Source organism: Bos grunniens, chromosome 12 (genome assembly GCF_055505025.1).
Source record: "Bos grunniens cultivar Pamir isolate PY7600 chromosome 12, Bosgru_T2T1.0, whole genome shotgun sequence".
NCBI lineage: Eukaryota > Metazoa > Chordata > Mammalia > Artiodactyla > Bovidae > Bos > Bos grunniens.
In genome coordinates, this window is record NC_141176.1 from 20,135,113 (window position 1) to 20,152,289 (window position 17,177).

General features: G+C 40.1%; 1 protein-coding gene across 4 annotated transcripts in view; it reads left to right on the plus strand.

Annotated features, from left to right (window-relative positions):
- The window catches only part of LOC147361480 (uncharacterized), a 327,323-nt gene that overhangs the window by 21,432 nt on the left and 288,714 nt on the right, over positions 1–17,177 (plus strand). The window contains exons 2-3 of one of the 4 annotated variants that reach the window (XM_086329148.1): positions 4,664–4,773; positions 9,098–9,226. In XM_086329148.1, coding sequence (XP_086185274.1) covers positions 4,664–4,773; positions 9,098–9,226 — 239 coding nt within the window. The remainder of the gene's footprint in view (positions 1–4,663; positions 4,774–9,097; positions 9,227–17,177) is intronic. The other 3 variants (XM_086329147.1, XR_015137982.1, XR_015137983.1) reach the window with 3 other exon arrangements.

Below are 17,177 nucleotides of genomic sequence, written 5' to 3' on the forward strand. Positions count from 1 at the left end.
CCCCAAACACAGCTAATATAAGACTGTGGCATGAAGTAGATTTTTTCTGGAAACTTATTGGTTAATCTTAAATATCATTTACTGGGGCCACACTCCCTTATTTTTTCTCTCTCTTTTTTGTTTTATTCTCTCTTTTTTTTTTTTAAATTATGGTTGATTTACAGTGTTGTGCCAGTCTCTGATGTACAACAAAGTGACTCAGTTATACACATACAGACATTCTTTTTTATCTTATTTCCCATTATGGTTTGTCACAGGGTATTATGTATAGTTCCCTGTGCTCTACATTGTTGTTATTGTTTAGTCACTAAGTCCTGTCCAACTGTTTGCGACCCCATGGACTGTAGCCCACCAGGCTCCTCTCTCCATGGGATTTCCCAGGCAAGAATAGTGGAGTGAATTGCCATTTCCTTCCCCAGGGGACCTTCCTGACCCAGGGGTCGGCCCTTGCTATACCTTGTTGTTTATCCGTTGTAAATGTAATGGCTTGTGTCTGCCAACTCTAAACTCCAAGTCCATCCCTCTCTCTCCTTCGGAACGGCCACAAGTCTGTTCTCTACATCTATGAGTCTGTTTCTGTCTTGTAGATAGGTTCATTGGTGTGATATTTTAGATTCCACATATAAGTGATATCATATTTGTCTTTCTCTGACTGACTTCACTTAGTATGATAATTTCTAGTTGCATCCATGGTACTGCAAATGGCATTATTTTATTCTTTCTCAAGAAAATTAGAGATACCAAGGGAACATTTCATGCAAAGATGGGCACAATAAAGGACAGAAATGCTATGGACCTAACAGAAGCAGAAGATATTAAGAAGAGGTGGCAAGAATACACAGAAGACCTGTACAAAAAAGATCTTCATGACCCAGATAATCATGATGGTATGATCACTCACCTAGAGCCAGACATCCTGGAATGCGAAGTCAAGTGGGTCTTAGGAAGCATTACTACGAACAAAGCTAGTGGAGGTGATGGAATTCCAGTTGAGCTTTTTCAAATCCTAAAAGATGATTCTGTGAAAGTGCTGCACTTAATATGCCAGCAAATTTGGAAAACTCAGCAGTGGCTGGAAAAAGTCAGTTTTCATTCTAATCCCAAAGAAAGGCAATGCCAAAAAATGCTCAAACTACCACACAATTGTAAAGTAATGTTCAAAATTCTCCAAGCCAGGGTTCCACAGTACATGAACCATGAACTTCCATATGTTCAAGCTGGATTTAGAAAAGGCAGAGGAACCAGAGATCAAATTGCCAACATCTGCTGGATCATTGAAAAAGTGAGAGAATTCGAGAAAAACATCTACTTCTTCTTTATTGACTACACCAAAGCCTTTGACTGTGTGGATCACAACAAACTGTGGAAAATTCTGAAAGAGATGGGAATACCAGATCACCTGACCTGCCTCCTGAGAAATTTGTATGCAGGTCAGGAAGCAACAGTTAGAACTGGACATGGAACAACAGACTGGTTCCAAATAGGGAAAGGAGTACGTCAAGGCTGTACATTGTCACCCTGCTTATTTAACTTCTATGCAGAGTACATCATGAGAAATGCTGGGCTGGATTAAGCACAAGCTGGAATCAACATTTCCAGGAGAAATATAAATAACCTCAGATATGCAGATGACACTACCCTTATGGCAGAAAGTGAAGAAGAACTAAAGAGCCTCTTGATGAAAGTGAGAGAGGAAAGTGAAAAAGCTGGCTTAAAACTCAACATTCAGAAAGCTAAGATTATTGCATCTGGTCCCATCACTTCATGGCAAATATATGGGGAAACAGTGGAAATAGTGACAGACTTTGTCTTTTTGGGCTCCAAAATCACTGCAGATGGTGACTACAACCATGAAATTAAAAGATGCTTGTTCCTTGGAAGAAAAGCTATGACCAACCTAGATAGCATATAAAAGGTAGAGACATTTCTCTGCCAACAAAGGTGTGTCTAGTCAAAGCTGTGGTTTTTCCAGTAGTCATGTATGGATGTGAGAGCTGGACTATAAAGAAAGCTGAGCACAGAAGAATTGATGCTTTTGAACTGTGGTGTTGGAGAAGACTCTTGAGAGTCCCTTGGCCTGCAAGGAGATCCAGCCAGTCCATCCTAAAGGAGATCAGTCCTGAATATTCTTTGGAAGGACTGATGCTGGAGCTGAAACTAATACTTTGGCCACCTGATGCAAAGAACTGACTCATTGGAAAAGACCCTGATGCTGGGAAAGATTGAAGGCGGGAGGAGAAGGGGTCAACAGAGGATGAGATGGTTGGATGGCATCACCAACTCAATAGACATGAATTTGAGTAAACTCTGGGAGTTAGTGGTGGACAGGGAAGCCTAGTGTACTGCAGTCCATGGGGTCGCAAAGAGTTGGACATGACTGAGTGACTGAACTGAACTGACAGATAACAGAGTAATACTCCATTGTATATAACTGCTGTATCTTCTTGTTCTATTTCTGCTTTATTGACTATGCCAAAGCCTTTGACTGTGTGGATCACAATAAACTGTGGAAAATTCTGAAAGAGATGGGAATACCAGACCACCTGATCTGCCTCTTGAGAAATTTGTATGCAGGTCAGGAAGCAACAGTTAGAACTGGACATGGAACAACAGATTGGTTCCAAATAGGAAAAGGAGTACGTCAAGGCTGTATATTGTCACCCTCTTTATTTAACTTCTACGCAGAGTACATCATGAGAAACGCTGGACTGGAAGAAACACAAGCTGGAATCAAGATTGCCGGGAGAAATATCAATAACCTCAGATATGCAGATGACACCACCCTTATGGCAGAAAGTGAAGAGGAACTAGAAAGCCTCTTGATGAAGGTGAAAGTGGAGAGTGAAAAAGTTGGCTTAAAGCTCAACATTCAGAAAACAAAGATCATGGCATCCGGTCCCATCGCTTCATGGGAAATAGATGGGGAAACAGTGGAAATAGTGTCAGACTTTATTTTTCTGGGCTCCAAAATCACTGCAGATGGTGACTGCAGCCATGAAATTAAAAGACGCTTACTCCTTGGAAGGAAAGTTATGACCAACCTAGATAGCATATTCAAAAGCAGGGACATTTGCCAACAAAGGTCCATCTACTCAAGGCTATGGTTTTTCCAGTGGTCATGTATGGATGTGAGAGTTGGACTGTGAAGAAGGCTGAGCACTGAAGAATTGATGCTTTTGAATTGTGGTGTTGGAGAAGACTCTTGAGAGTCCCTTGGACTGCAAGGAGATCCAACCAGTCCATTCTAAAGGAGATCAGTCCTGGGTGTTCTTTGGAAGGAATGATGCTAAAGCTGAAACTCCTGTACTTTGGCCACCTCATGTGAAGAGTTGACTCATTGGAAAAGACCCCGATGCTGGGAGGGATTGGGGGCAATAGGAGAAGGGGATGACAGAAGATGAGATGGCTGGATGGCATCACTGACTCGATGGACATGAGTCTGAGTGAACTCCGGGAGTTGGTGATGGACAGGGAGGCCTGGCATGCTGTGATTCATGGGGTTGCAAAGAGTCGGACACAACTGAGCGACTGATCTGATCTGATCTGATCTGATCTTGTTCATTCATCTGTTGATGGACATGTAGGTCATTTCCATGTCTTGGTTATTGTGAACAGTGCTGCTGTGAACATAGGGGTGCATGTATCTTTTTGAATTATCGTTTTGTCTGTATATTCTCAGGAGTGGGATTGCTGGATCATATGTTAATTCTATTTTTAGTTTTCTGAGGAATCTCCATACTGTTTTCCATAGTAGCTGTACCAGCTTACATTCCCACCAGCAAAGTAGGAGGATTTCCTTTTCTCCATACTCATTTCAGCATTTATTGTTTGTAGACTTTTTGATGATGACCATGCTGATTGGTATGAGGTGATACCTCATTGTAATTTTGATTTGCAGTTCTCTAATAGTTAATGATGTTGAGCATCTTTTCATGTGCTTTTTGGCCATCTGTATGTCTTCTTTGGGGAAATATCTATCTAGATATTCTGCCCATTTTTTGATTCAATTGTTTTTTGATACTGAACTTCATGAACTGTTTGTATATTTTAAAATTATAAAAGTAATGCAAGGGTATATGTTTATTGTTCAAAGATACATTTTCCCCTCCTGCGAATCCTCCACTTAGAATTCTGGTTCTGATTCTATTCCTTGTGTCAGCCCCTTGAACATGCTCCCTTGTTCTTTTGGATCCCTCAAAGCAGCTCTACTACTACCCATAGCTAAAAGGACTGAAAGGAAAGATAGACTCCCCATCACAGAATATTTGAAGTTGTTACACACTAGGCCTGTATATGCATATTAAAATTCTGAGTTGTTATAGCAGCTGTTACAACTGAAAATAATTCAGCAACTAGCATCATTTTCTGTATAGTTTATGGGCTCAGGAATGGTCCAGAAGCGCTGGTATTTGAGTTACCGTTAGTCTGCCCAGCCCATCTCCACATGTCACAGGCTGGTAATCTGATCTACAGCTCCCTTGAAGTGAGTTTGCATTAAACACAGAAAGCTCTTTTTTTGTTTTTTTGTTTTTTTTTTTCCTCCCTTTTTTGCCCAACATTAAACGGACTTTTATGTGTGTCCTTTTTTCCCCTTGCAAAATCATGATTGATTCAACAAAAATATTACACACCTTCCTGAGGGTTTCGTATCCTTTTCCCACAGCCGCACATTTTCTGCAGCTGCCTGCTCTCCGTCACCAAAAGGCCTGAGTACCTAAGACGGGGAGAGACTGGCTTTGAATTACAGCTGGGCCTAAGAAAACACAGACAGCGGTGAGAAAAAATATCTTCCAGTGACCTTTCCTTTCAAGGCTCAGGAAGTCGGCTGCTTCTCAGTGCGCTTATCATTGCTGCGAACTTTTGATTTTTCCAGTCTCCAGTGGTGGTTTTCCAGGCAAATGAGAGCCGAAGCTGAAAGAGCCTCCTGTGTTTGGAGAACTGAAGGATACTGCCTCAGGATGGAAACAGTCCCACCTGGCCTCCTGACCACCTTCCGGCAGCCAGGGCCAGGGACGTGTCTGATGATGGAGACATTTGTAGCCATTTCAGCAGTGGCAGCTGGCACTGTGTTCATTCCATCTGCTGATATGCAGATTGTGGTGGGTGGGGCAAAGGCGAGTGACGCAATTGACTCACCACCTTGCAACAGGTAGCCTGCTTTCCAGCTACTTTGCATGATATCCAGACTTCCTGGCAGGAAGGTTGATGGTTCACAGAGCCTGAGGCAGCACCTCTGAGTTCAGTAGCTTCCAATTTTTAATGATACCCTAACCAGTGGTTGAAATACCTAAGATAATAGTAGCCACAGTGATGTGCTATTTTGGGTTACTGAAAACTGAAATTCATTTTTTTTTCCTTTTTAGCTGAAGACAGACAATTTAGTGACTTTTATATCAGTAATGTGAGGAGTCTTGTCCATCTAATCAGCCAGTTAGTTGTACTGCAAGGAAAGATTAAATATCTGTCTTCAGAGTCACTGAGTTCTTATAACATTTTAAGTTAGAAACCCAATACTTTCTTACCCAGAGATGTATAAACTTTTTTGGTCCCAGTTCGAGGATGCCAGAAGTCATTGCCGTTTAGATGATACCTGTTTATGATGGACACAAACAAACAGTCACAAGTGTACAGAATCTTGAGTTGTGGGATCTTGCTGTCTGTCTGAAAGGCCGTAGCATAAATCAGAAGTTTGTGCTTGTCTGGGGCACCCAAGGGGAGGGAAGTGGGGGGTTTGGATTAGGATAGATAAATTGAAGGGTTTCAGCCATATTGCACACTATACCCCAATACACAAAAGTACCTACTTTTTGATTTTTCAGAACAGAAATTGATTATGAAGAAGGAGAAGGGAAAAAAATGGAGGAAAGAAAGAAAAAAATCAACTCAGAAAACCAACCAAACAAAAAACCCAACCAGATATATATATGTATATATTTTCCATTTCAGTACTTTAATAGTATTTTGAGCATTTGCCTCTACTGCCTGGTAGGCAGAGCTCACTCCAGAGTAAAGGGTCTCTTCCTGGTGGGACCCATTTATAGCTCCCAAGGCCACTGGCATTGTTCCAATGTAATCCACTTGCCAGCTCTGTGTGGGGGCATTTCCCCTATAGCCCAGCAGTCCCTGTCTTTCTTGTTGACAGAATGGTTCTTGTGCCTGGCATTTTGTGCCTCTCAGGGTGCAAGAGGAAGATGTCTAGATTCAACCCATCTCTGCATCGCTGCAGCCCCCCACACCCACTCATTTCATGGACCCAGGAGGCCATCCCAAGAGAGTGCACCAAATGGTCCAGTTGGTCCAACCAGATATTTGATTAAAATATTAATTTTGTGATCATGTCAATGAAAGTGTGTGAGACATTGTGAGTGATGTGTGAAAGTCACTCAGTTATATCTGACTCTCGCACACATTAACTAGGTCCTAACTGTGGAACAGACAAGTCTTTGGCTTTGAACTCAACTCTGCAAGATGATGTCCCCCAGGAAGGTTTGCTTGTGCCTTGACTCTTGACAGCCAACAACTCAGGGTAGGTTTTTCTGAAACTCTCCATGGGCAGAGCTTGGAGATCAGGCTCAGTGATCCTGACCTTGCTCATGCCCTTCTCCTGAACACTTTATAGAATTTTGGGATAAAATATTTAAAAGGTTAAAAAGCCTTTATAAGGGAGGAATTTCTGGTCTTTCTGTGGAAGATGACCAAATCCATATTAAAATATTCCCGTTTCTGGTAAGTTAATCAATCCCCCCAAAAATATAACAGGCCTTCCATGATCAAAATCTGGATCCAGAATTGCTCATTAGAACAATTTTACCTACAGAAAGAACTCATCTATGTCACATGGCAAGGTCGTAACCATATACACAAGCAGGCTGCCACAGATGTAGGAAACAAGCTTGTGATTACCAAGAGGGAGGGAGTAAGGGTGGGATGAGGTAGGAGATTGGGACTGACATATATACATAGCACAGGGAACACGGTGCTCTGTGGTGACCTAAATGGGAAAGAAATATAAAAAAGACTGGATATCTATATATGCATAGGGGTTTCCCAAGTGACGAAATTCGCCTGCCAATGCGGGAGATGCAAGAGACTCAGGTTCAATCCCTGGGTCAAGAAGATACCCTGGAGGAGGAAATGGCAACCCACTCCAGTATTCTTGGCTGAAAAATCCCATGGACAAAGGAGTTTGGCAGGCTACTGTCCATGGGATCACAAACAGTTGGATCCAACTGAGTGACTGTGCATGCATGTATATGTATAATGTATTCACTTTGCTGTATAGCAGAAACTAACACAACATTGTAAAGCAACTATATTCCAATAAAATTAATTAAAAAATAAAATGCACTTGACAATTAGATAGTAAAAGAGAAAAAAGTACAATTGGATAATAAAAGAAGAAAAAAAAAATGGAGCAAACTGCACAGCCCCAGTTTGCAGTTTGCTGTGGGAAGGAGTAGCCTCCAGTCCAGACTCTATAGTATGAAGTCAGGTAATTCAATGACAATAATAATTTTATTAATAGCTGAAGCTTAAGGGAAGTTTATAGCTTTTGAAACAGGAAATGGAAAACAATAAGTAAGAAACTATAAAATAAATTGAACACACAGCTTTCTGTTACATTTTATACCCAGTGGTACATTGCATTTACTTTAGGAAATGACAGGCTTATTTAGAAGTCCGGCGACTTCTAGAGTCTCTCTCTTTCTCTCTCTTTTTTTATTGAAATGTAAGTGGGAACAATGTTAGATACACTTAAGGCTTATTTTTTCAATTGCTTTTTGAGTTTCTAATTAGGGAGTGTTAGTATGTGTCTAAGTTTGTTTTTCCCTTTAATATTTATATGCCATGTTGTGGCAAAATAAATCTTTATTGTGAATTTGAATCTGGGTATTATTAGCCATGTTTTATTAAATGATTATAGTGAGCCAGGCCCTGTATTAAATACTACAGTGCTTTAGCTTATTTAATTAATTTAACATTATGATGTGGGTACCATTATTACTTGCCTTTTACAGATGAGAAAACTGAGAATCAGAAAAGTTAAGCAACTTGCCTAGGACACAGCTACTAGGAAGAATTGTACTGGAAACTCGGATCTGACTGTCCCCAGAGCCCGAGATCTCAATCTATTCTTCTAACTCTTAGTCTATATCATGACTTTCACAGCTGAAATTTGGGAACTCTTGGGGAGCCATGGGACAATGTTTAAGACATATTTAAGGGTGCTGTATACATTGCAGCTCCAATATTAAATCATAATTTCTTTTAAATAAATGAAAGAGGAGTCTCTGACTACTAAACTAACAAACTGATAAACTCCAAACTACCTGAAATTGTTATGTGCTATTTCTCCACCTCCTTTCCCTGGACTTCAAGGACTTTAAAAATGTCCTCCCTGCCCTCAAAATTAGAGAACTCTGAATTTCAGCATTGCTGGTGTGTATGTGTTATCTGAATGGTAAGGGTCAGGGTGTAAGGGGAAGATGATAGGAATTATAGTCTAAAGAAAATCAGGGAATCCAGTGACCCCATTTCCTTAGAGTCTTAGTATTCTCACTTTTAATGGAAATGATGTCAATACCTTTGAAATCAGAGTGTTGTTAGCATTAAATTAGACAATGCATGTGAGTAAAATTTATGGGTTACTTATTTTAGATGTAGTGAAGGTCTCCTTCCCTGTTTGACAACTTGTAGGCTGGTACTTTACCATCGTCTGTTTCTAAGACCTGTTAAAGTCATTTTTTTCTGGGAGTGCTCTATTCGTCAGGAGCTTGGCAGGAAACAGATGGTGCATTCATGCTGGGAAGAGTTTAATAAAAGAACTGTTTACAAAGGTGTGTGCTGGATTTAGAAAAAGTACCAAGGGACAAGGGACCTCTCGGTACCCCAGTGGGGCGCCATTACCTATGCTAGGTTTGAAGAGGCAAGCAGAGGGAGTGTTTATCAGAGCCTGGAGATTTTGGAGAAAGCCACCTGGCAAGAACTGCAGCCTTTGGTGGAGGGATGCAGTCAAACCACAGAAACCTACCAGGGAGAGATCCTGGGAAAAAAATTTCCTGACCTCACATTTTTCCCTTGCTTTGATCTCTTGCAGGGACTCACACTGGCAGAATCCAAATGGAAGCCGGAAGGGAAGGGAGCTCTTGATGTGGTCCAAAGAGGTCGGCCCCCAGGGCAGAGAGCAGGTGGAGAAGAGTGGAAAGTGGATCTGGGTAAGCAGAAGGTATGGAGCACGGCCTCACGGTTTTCCAAACATGTTAACCAATAACCTCTATCCCTTTGGTCAGGTGTGGTTGAATCAATGGTGATGCAAAAATTATGTTGTCTGCCTCCCCTTCTGTATTTTCTCCGCATTTAGAAATGTTTACTCTTCACTTCCAAGCTGTCTCGTGTTCTTTCATTCCTCTAGATCTTGTTGTGAAAAAATTAACACCAGAAGTTAATTCCCACACTTAGGTGTCTTATGCCTAATTGTTGTTTGTTAAAATACATGCTGATTTTGACTCCTGGGATAGCTAAGTTGCTACCAGACTGACCTCAGATGAAAAATGCAAAGAACTACCTGAAGGCCCTGGAACGTGAACTAATGCAAGGAGATTATGAAGGGTGGTTGACATTCGATGAAAGGACAAAACAAGGAATTCCTTCCCTTATCATTTTTTTTTTTTTAGCTTAAGAATTGTCTGTGGACAATGTCCATAGGTTTTCTGACCTAAAGAACTAGGAAAAAGTGTTGAGAGCAGCTACAGACATTGAAAAGTGAGGGGGGAATCTCCAAAAGGAGAGTCAGAGAGGAGAGCCCCCAATTTTGTGTAAAAACTTCCCCAATTCCTGGCTGATCCTTGAACCATGAATGTATGTGTCAGACTACAAGCAGCTCAGAAAAGGTCAATGAACTAAACTCAAGATACGAGATATTGCCCAAGAAACAGGATACTTTTTTTTTGGCAGTACTGCTGAAAGAAAGATATCATACTCTTTGGGAGATGTATAATAGAATTCAGAGTTCTCATGAACAGTTATCCACAGTGCCCAGGATCCTGTCCAAAGTTGTGCTGTGCTTAGTCGCTCAGTCGTGTGCGTCTCTTTGTGACCCCTTGGACTATAGCCCGCCAGTCTCCTCTGTCCATGGGATTTTCCAGGCAAGAATACTAGAGTGGGTTGCCACTTTCTTCTCCAGCCATCCAAAGTTGCTTGACACACAAAGAACAAAAATGAAGTTCTTGACCTATTCTCTAATATATTGAGAAAATATAATCAATATAGATCAATCCTGAGGCAACTCAGATATTAGAATTATCAGACATAGATTTTAAAGCAGCTGTTCTAACAATAACTCGGGGAAATTTTATATCTATAAGGGCCTGTATTAGAAAAGAAGAAACTTATAAATTAATGATCTAGGATATGGACTTCCTAGGTGGCATGGAGAAGGCGATGGCACCCCACTCCAGTTCTCTTGCCTAGAAAATCCCATGGACGGAGGAGCCCGGTAGGCTGCAGTCCATGGGGTCGCTCAGAGTCAGACAGGACTGAGTGACTTCACTTTCACTTTTCACCTTCATGCACTGGAGAAGGAAATGGCAACCCACTCCAGTATTCTTGCCTGGAGAATCCCAGGGATGGGGGAGCCTGGTGGGCTGCCGTCTATGGGGTCGAACAGAGTCAGACACGACTGAAGCGACTCAGCAGCAGCAGCAGCAGGTGGCACTAGTTGTAAAGAACCTGCCTGCCAATGCAGGAGATGTAAGAGACTCTGGTTCGATCCCTGGGTTGGGAAAATCCCCTGGAGAAGGAAATGGCAACCCACTCCAGTATTCTTGTCTGGAGAATCCCCCTGGACCGAGAAGCCTAGAGGGCTACAGTCCATAGGGTTGCAAAGAGTCAGACATGATTGAAGTGACTTAGTACAAGGTACCTTAGAAATTTAGAAAGATAGAGCAAATTAAATCCCCATTCAGTAAAAAGATGGAACTGATTAAGCAATCGATGAAGCTATGTTGGTTTCATAAAGTGCATAAAGAGATGCACTTTAAAGACAGATTAAAGTTAACTTTTGAAAAGATAAAGAAAATAGATAGACCCATAGCTAGAGTGATTAAGAAAAAAAGAACACAAATTACCAATATCAGGAATGAAAAAGAGAATGTAATTGCAGATCCCGTGGAGATATAATAATAAGACAATATGCTGACTACTGTCTTCCTTTGCGCTGCTGGGCTCTCGGAGGCCACAGTGCCTTTCAGTAGTCAGAACTGTTAGTTCAGTGGGACTCCTGCTATTTGTCTCCTGACATGAATGTACTCTTCAAGGGCTGAAACCTTCAACTCTCAGAGCCCAGAATTTTGGGGAAGGGAAGGACATTTGCAGTGATATCAAATGGGGTCTCTCTGATTTCACCCCTTTGTTACACATTTGGAACACAGAAACATTTCAGAGCTTTTTGGTTGTGGATATTTGGGTAAGGAATATTGTCATTGAGAATTCTACTTTGAAATCCCTTCCATAGATACTGATCCATCTTCCTCATCACTATGACCTGATTTCCATCTCTTTTTTCATGCTGCCACTTAACACACCTCAAAACAGACCCCTTGCTTAAATAGTTTATCTACCTACTTCCCTACCAGTTCTGGAGGGGAGAAAGGGAGTGGAGTGGGAGAAAGAACTGGCTTTATGTGCATGAATATAGTAAATGTTCACTACATTGCTTGCTCCCCTGTATTGCCCGGTCATCTTTGCAGTTAGTCATGGGCCATGTGACTGGGCTGTGTGATTAGTTCTGCTCCATGGACTGTGGGTGGATCTTCTGAGGTGAAGCAGTTAAGAGCCAGTGTATCTCCTCCATGGTGCTCTCGCCTTGGTGTGGCAACTTTGGAGGCCACATGTTAGAGACTGTGCAGCAATTAGTTGAAAGAGGTCTACCAATACATATCAACGCAACCTTTATTGTGCTAAGCTTCTAAGATTCTGGTTTATTTGTTGTGAGTGCAAGTGCTAATTACCTTGATTAAGAAATATACTCTCTCCACACCCACCAATCAGTCAACATTTTAGGATCCTAATTGTAAATGTGTTTATTCTCAGAAAAAGATTGGTCAGTCAAAACTGTATTTGCGGTTACATGCACTTAGCATTATGGCAGGTGTTCCACTATCGAGTGCCCACTCTGGGTAGGTGGAACCCTCTTTCCTGTGGTTGTGGTGTGGCCTTTCTTGCCCAGATAGAGGTTCAGATATTTTAAAAGCATGCCAGGTCCAGCTTTGTTCAGTTCTTACCAGGGCTTGGTGAAGGTTATAACCTGCCCAGATATGCAGAGAATGTACAGTGCTAAACACTCAGGGTTCTTCTCTGGCCGACTATCTAATCCCTTCTAAGTTCTATTCCTTAACTGGAACATCACCAGTTAATCTCTTAATATATGTGCACACAGCAGATTTCTTACTATGCATTTTCTGTGTAGCCATGAGTGTTAATGCTGTCATAACAGCACCTCATTTAGTTATCTGAGTCTTGGGGTAATTCGTGTGCAGCACCTACTGTGGTCTTTGGCTCTTTCTTTAGTCTCTATCTTATCAGTTTAGATGTCTTTTGCTTTGCATCCACACTTTGTGGCCTCATCCTGACAACTCTTCTAATTTCCTCTTTATCCTGTTATTAAATAAAAGTTAACAACTCTATAATCAGACCAGTAGGATTCAGCAGCAGGCACAGATACTGGGTGATTTACAGGTGTGATTTTATGTCCAACTGTGAAGTAGACTTTTAAAAATTCCCTCTTTGCAGATGAGGAAGTGGAAGTTCAGTGAAGACTCAAGAGAAATGTGATTCTCTTAGATATAATCTAGATAGAGAAATAATATGGGTATAAGAGAAGTTTTTACTAATAGCAATATTTATATACTATAAACAACTAAATCTTGCTAAGAGAAATTAGGGAGGACCTAAGAAAATGTGGATATATATTGAATTCCTGGAATGGGAGACTCAGTATTTTTAAGTTGTTAATTTTCCCAAAATTTATCTATATATTCAAAGCAGACTTGTTTTAAGCATAAATTAAAGAAGCTGATTCTAAAATTCATATAGAAATGCAAGAGACTCAGAATAGTCAAACAACTTTGCAAAAGAACAAAGTTGGAGGACTCACATTATCTAATTCCAAGACTTACTATAAAGCTACTATGATCTGGATAGAGTGGTAATGGTGTCAAGATGGACAAATGTGTCAAAGGATATAGTGGAAAAACAAATCCACGTGTATATGGTCCATTGATTTTTGATAAAGATGCACAGGATTCGGTAGAAAAAGGGTAGCCTTTTCAACAATTGCTGCTGAAACAATCGGATATCCATGTGCAAAAAAAGAAAAAAAAATCTTTGATCTGAATCTTGCAACACATACCAACCAAAAAAGGATCATAGACTTAAATGTAAAATCTAAAAGAATAGAATTTCTAGAAGGAAACATAAAAGAAAACCATAGTGATCTGATAGTAGGCAAAAACTTCTTAAATTTCATATCAAAAGCATGATCCATAAAATAAAAACATAAAAATTGGACTTCACCAAAATTAAGAACCTCTACTCTTTATAAAAAGACTGTGAGGAGAATAAAAAGTTTAGCTATTGGAAGAAAATATTTACAAATCACATATCTCATAAAAGATTTGCAAACAATACATAAAGTAGTAAGAGAAAAAGCAGTCCAATTAAAAATAAGCAAAAGATTTGAACTGACACTTTACCAGAGAAAACATACAGATGGCAAATGCATATACTAAAAATGCTCAATACCAAGATTTGTTCTGAGCAAACTAAAACCGTCATGAGATACTGTTACACACCAATTATTAATAGAATAAAGACTGACCATGGCAAGTTGAGGATGTGGAGCAACTGGGAGCCTTCTTACACTGATGGTGAATATGTAAATTGTACAACCATTTTGAAAAATAGTTTGGCAGTTTCTTTAAAAGCTAGGATATACCTACCATATGACCAGCCATTTTACTCCTGGAAATTTACTGAAGAGAAATGAAAGTATTTGTCTATATAAACACTTGTACATGATTAATCATAGCAGCTTTATTATAAGAGTAAAACACAAAAGTCAACTGAAATGTCCATCAGTAGATGAATGGACAAATTATGGTGTATCTACTATACAATGGGAATGCTTAGCAATAGAAAGGAATGAACTATTGATACATGCAATGTCATGAATGAAATTTGAAGTAACAGATAAAAATGAGTCCATACTGTATAATTCTATTTGTATAAAAATCTGGAAAACTCAGACTGATCCATAGTCACAGAAAGCAGATAGGTAGTTACCCAGAAACATGGGAAGTAGTGATGGGAGGAAAGGATTACCAAGGGGCTTCAGGAAGCTCTTGGGGGTGATGGATATGTCCATTCCTTGGTTGTGGGGACAGTTTCACAGGTGTATAATATGTCATAACTTATCATATTGTACATCTGAAATATGTGCAGTAGCTCAATTATACACCCGCAAACATGTTAAGATAACAATAACAATAGGGAATATTTATTGAGAGGCGGGAGGTGATAGTGGAGAGATTGAGTTCTGGAGCCAGAATGCCTAAAGTGCCAATTCTAGCTTTTCCACTTACTAGTTGTATGACTTTGGATGGGTCAACTCTGGACTGTTTATCAGTATATACAGTGGAGAAAGTTCCTGCCTAGTGTTGCTGTGAGCATTGTTAGTTTATTAATGGAAAGCCCCTGTATTCCCTGGAATATAGGAATTATTTAACAAAGGTCAAGAAATCTTGTGCTGGGCTCTATGCTGGATGTTTTATAAGAATTATCTCATTTAAACTTCATAGTCCTGTGAGACAAGTACCAATAGTCTTATTTTACAAGTGAGGAAACTGAGGTTCCAAGAGGATATATAACCTTGCATAGGAGGCAAGTAACAGAATCTGGCTTTGAATAAAGGCAATCAAATTCTGCACATTTTTAATCCTATGAATAAGTTTTAACAGATGAGGCACTGACTCAAGTGCTAATAAGAAGGTTGTCCAGACACTGCCCCTGTTTTCTAGGATGTTATTATCTGAGACATGTAAAACTATTGAAGACCAACATGTTTGGGCAGCTTTCTGTGAGTTCTTCATGTGATTACTCTTGGCAACTGGCCCCATGCTCGCCAAACCTGTTTCTTTGTCCTGGGCACATGGTCAGATTGTGTTTCCTGGTCCTCCTGTATCTATCGAGGTCATGTGACTAGTTCTTGCCCATGAGATTTCAGCAACACTGGTGTTGTCACTTCTAGGCCAAGGCAAGCAGGAATGGGTCGGCTTTTTCTATCTCCAGTCTCCCTATTGCCATGAACTAGTATGTGTTTAAGGTGCTAGAGCCATTACGTTGGGAGGAGCCTGATTTCTGAAAAACACCGGAAGCCGTGGTCTCACTGCTGAGCTGCAGTGAACCACTTTGGCTGCGTTAAGCCACGGACACAAAACCCTATTGGCTTTTGCTGTGTATGCTCCCTGTTTCCTGGGGCTTCCCTCATGGGCATCAACTCTAGGTATTCCAAGACTCACTAGAAACTGAGTCATTTATGGCCCTCTAAGATGCATTAATTATCTTCCTCGGTTGTTTTAAAATCTTCCATTCACATCTCAGAAACCTATTTAAAGGGACAGGTTGCTACCATCTGTTTTTCAACTGCCATTTTTACCCCCTCCTTCTTGCTCATTGGAAGGTCTGACTTGCACTCACTTTACCGACTTCCACATCTGTGCTGTGTCTTCTTTCATACTGTGTCCTGTCTGAACTATGACAATTCATGGTCTGCTGACAGTCTTCTGGTTCCTGGCCAATTACAGCTGGTTCATGACTCCATTAATCCCCTGGCACAAGAGGCTTCTCTCCATTTCTTAGGGCTTCTGAATGAGAGGAAAGAAAAGGAACACCTACTTACCCTGGCTTGAGGACCATCTGTGGCAGCCTGAACATGTGGCATTACTTTTATTATTTAGTATGTTATTATTATTTAATTTAATATTACTTAATATGTTTTATTTCTTCCTTTTCTAGTTCTGGATTAGGAAAAAAAGAAGCCTGGAGACAGTACCCTTTGTTCTTCTTGCATTTGGGAGGCTTTGGGAGAGAACATTGACATTGACAAGTTGCTCAGTCGTGTCCGACTCTTTGTGACCCTATGGACTGTAGCCTACCAGGCTCCTCTGTCCATGGGATTTTTCAGGCAAGAGTACTGAAGTGGGTTGCCATTTCCTTCTCTAGGGGATCTTCCTGACCCAGGGATTGAACCCTGGTCTCCTGTATTGTAGGCAGACGCTTTACCATCTGAACCATGAGGGAATCTGGGAGAGAACGGTTGTTTGCAAAACTGGACAATGAGTACCTTGTGCCATTGTCATGGAGAAAGGGCTTGGTTCTGGGCATCTGGTTCTGTGAATCTGCTGTTTTTGGCAGAAGGTGATGACTTATCATAGCATTGCAGGGGCTATCTACAGAAGGACCATGGATGGGAAATTGGATCTTCTGATCTCACACCCTCATTTTACTGATAAGAATAAATGGGCATACTGGTGCCCATCTGAGAACCACTTACTACTGGTTGGTGGCACTATGGGTACAGAAGCGAAAGTAAAAAGCATTTTGTTAAAATACATAAGGTAAAAGGATATATTGTACAGCAGTATAGCCGATATTTTATAATAACTTTATTTATTTATTTTTTTGCATAATTCTCCCACTCTGTTTTTTTTTTTTAAACTTTACATATGGAGTATAATCTATAAAAATTTTGGGTTACATTGTACAGCTGATATTAATTTAAATTATAAGTTGACCATACCTCAAAAATAAAGAAAAATGGAAAAAAGAAGCATTTAGAAACTTTTATAATAATTTGACAGAAGAATTTTAAGTCGATTGAGACTGATAATTTAAAAAACTAGGCTTATATTATGTATATCTCTTTAAAAATTCATGTATATTTAATTCATTTTATTTTTTATGATAAGGTTATTTTTATAACAATTTTAAACTTACAGAAATATTGAGAAGATAGTACAGAGGGTTTTCATATCCTCTGTCCAAATTTCCCATATGTTTAATATATTACATTAGTATGGTACATTCATTACAATTAACAAACTCATGTTGACACATAATTA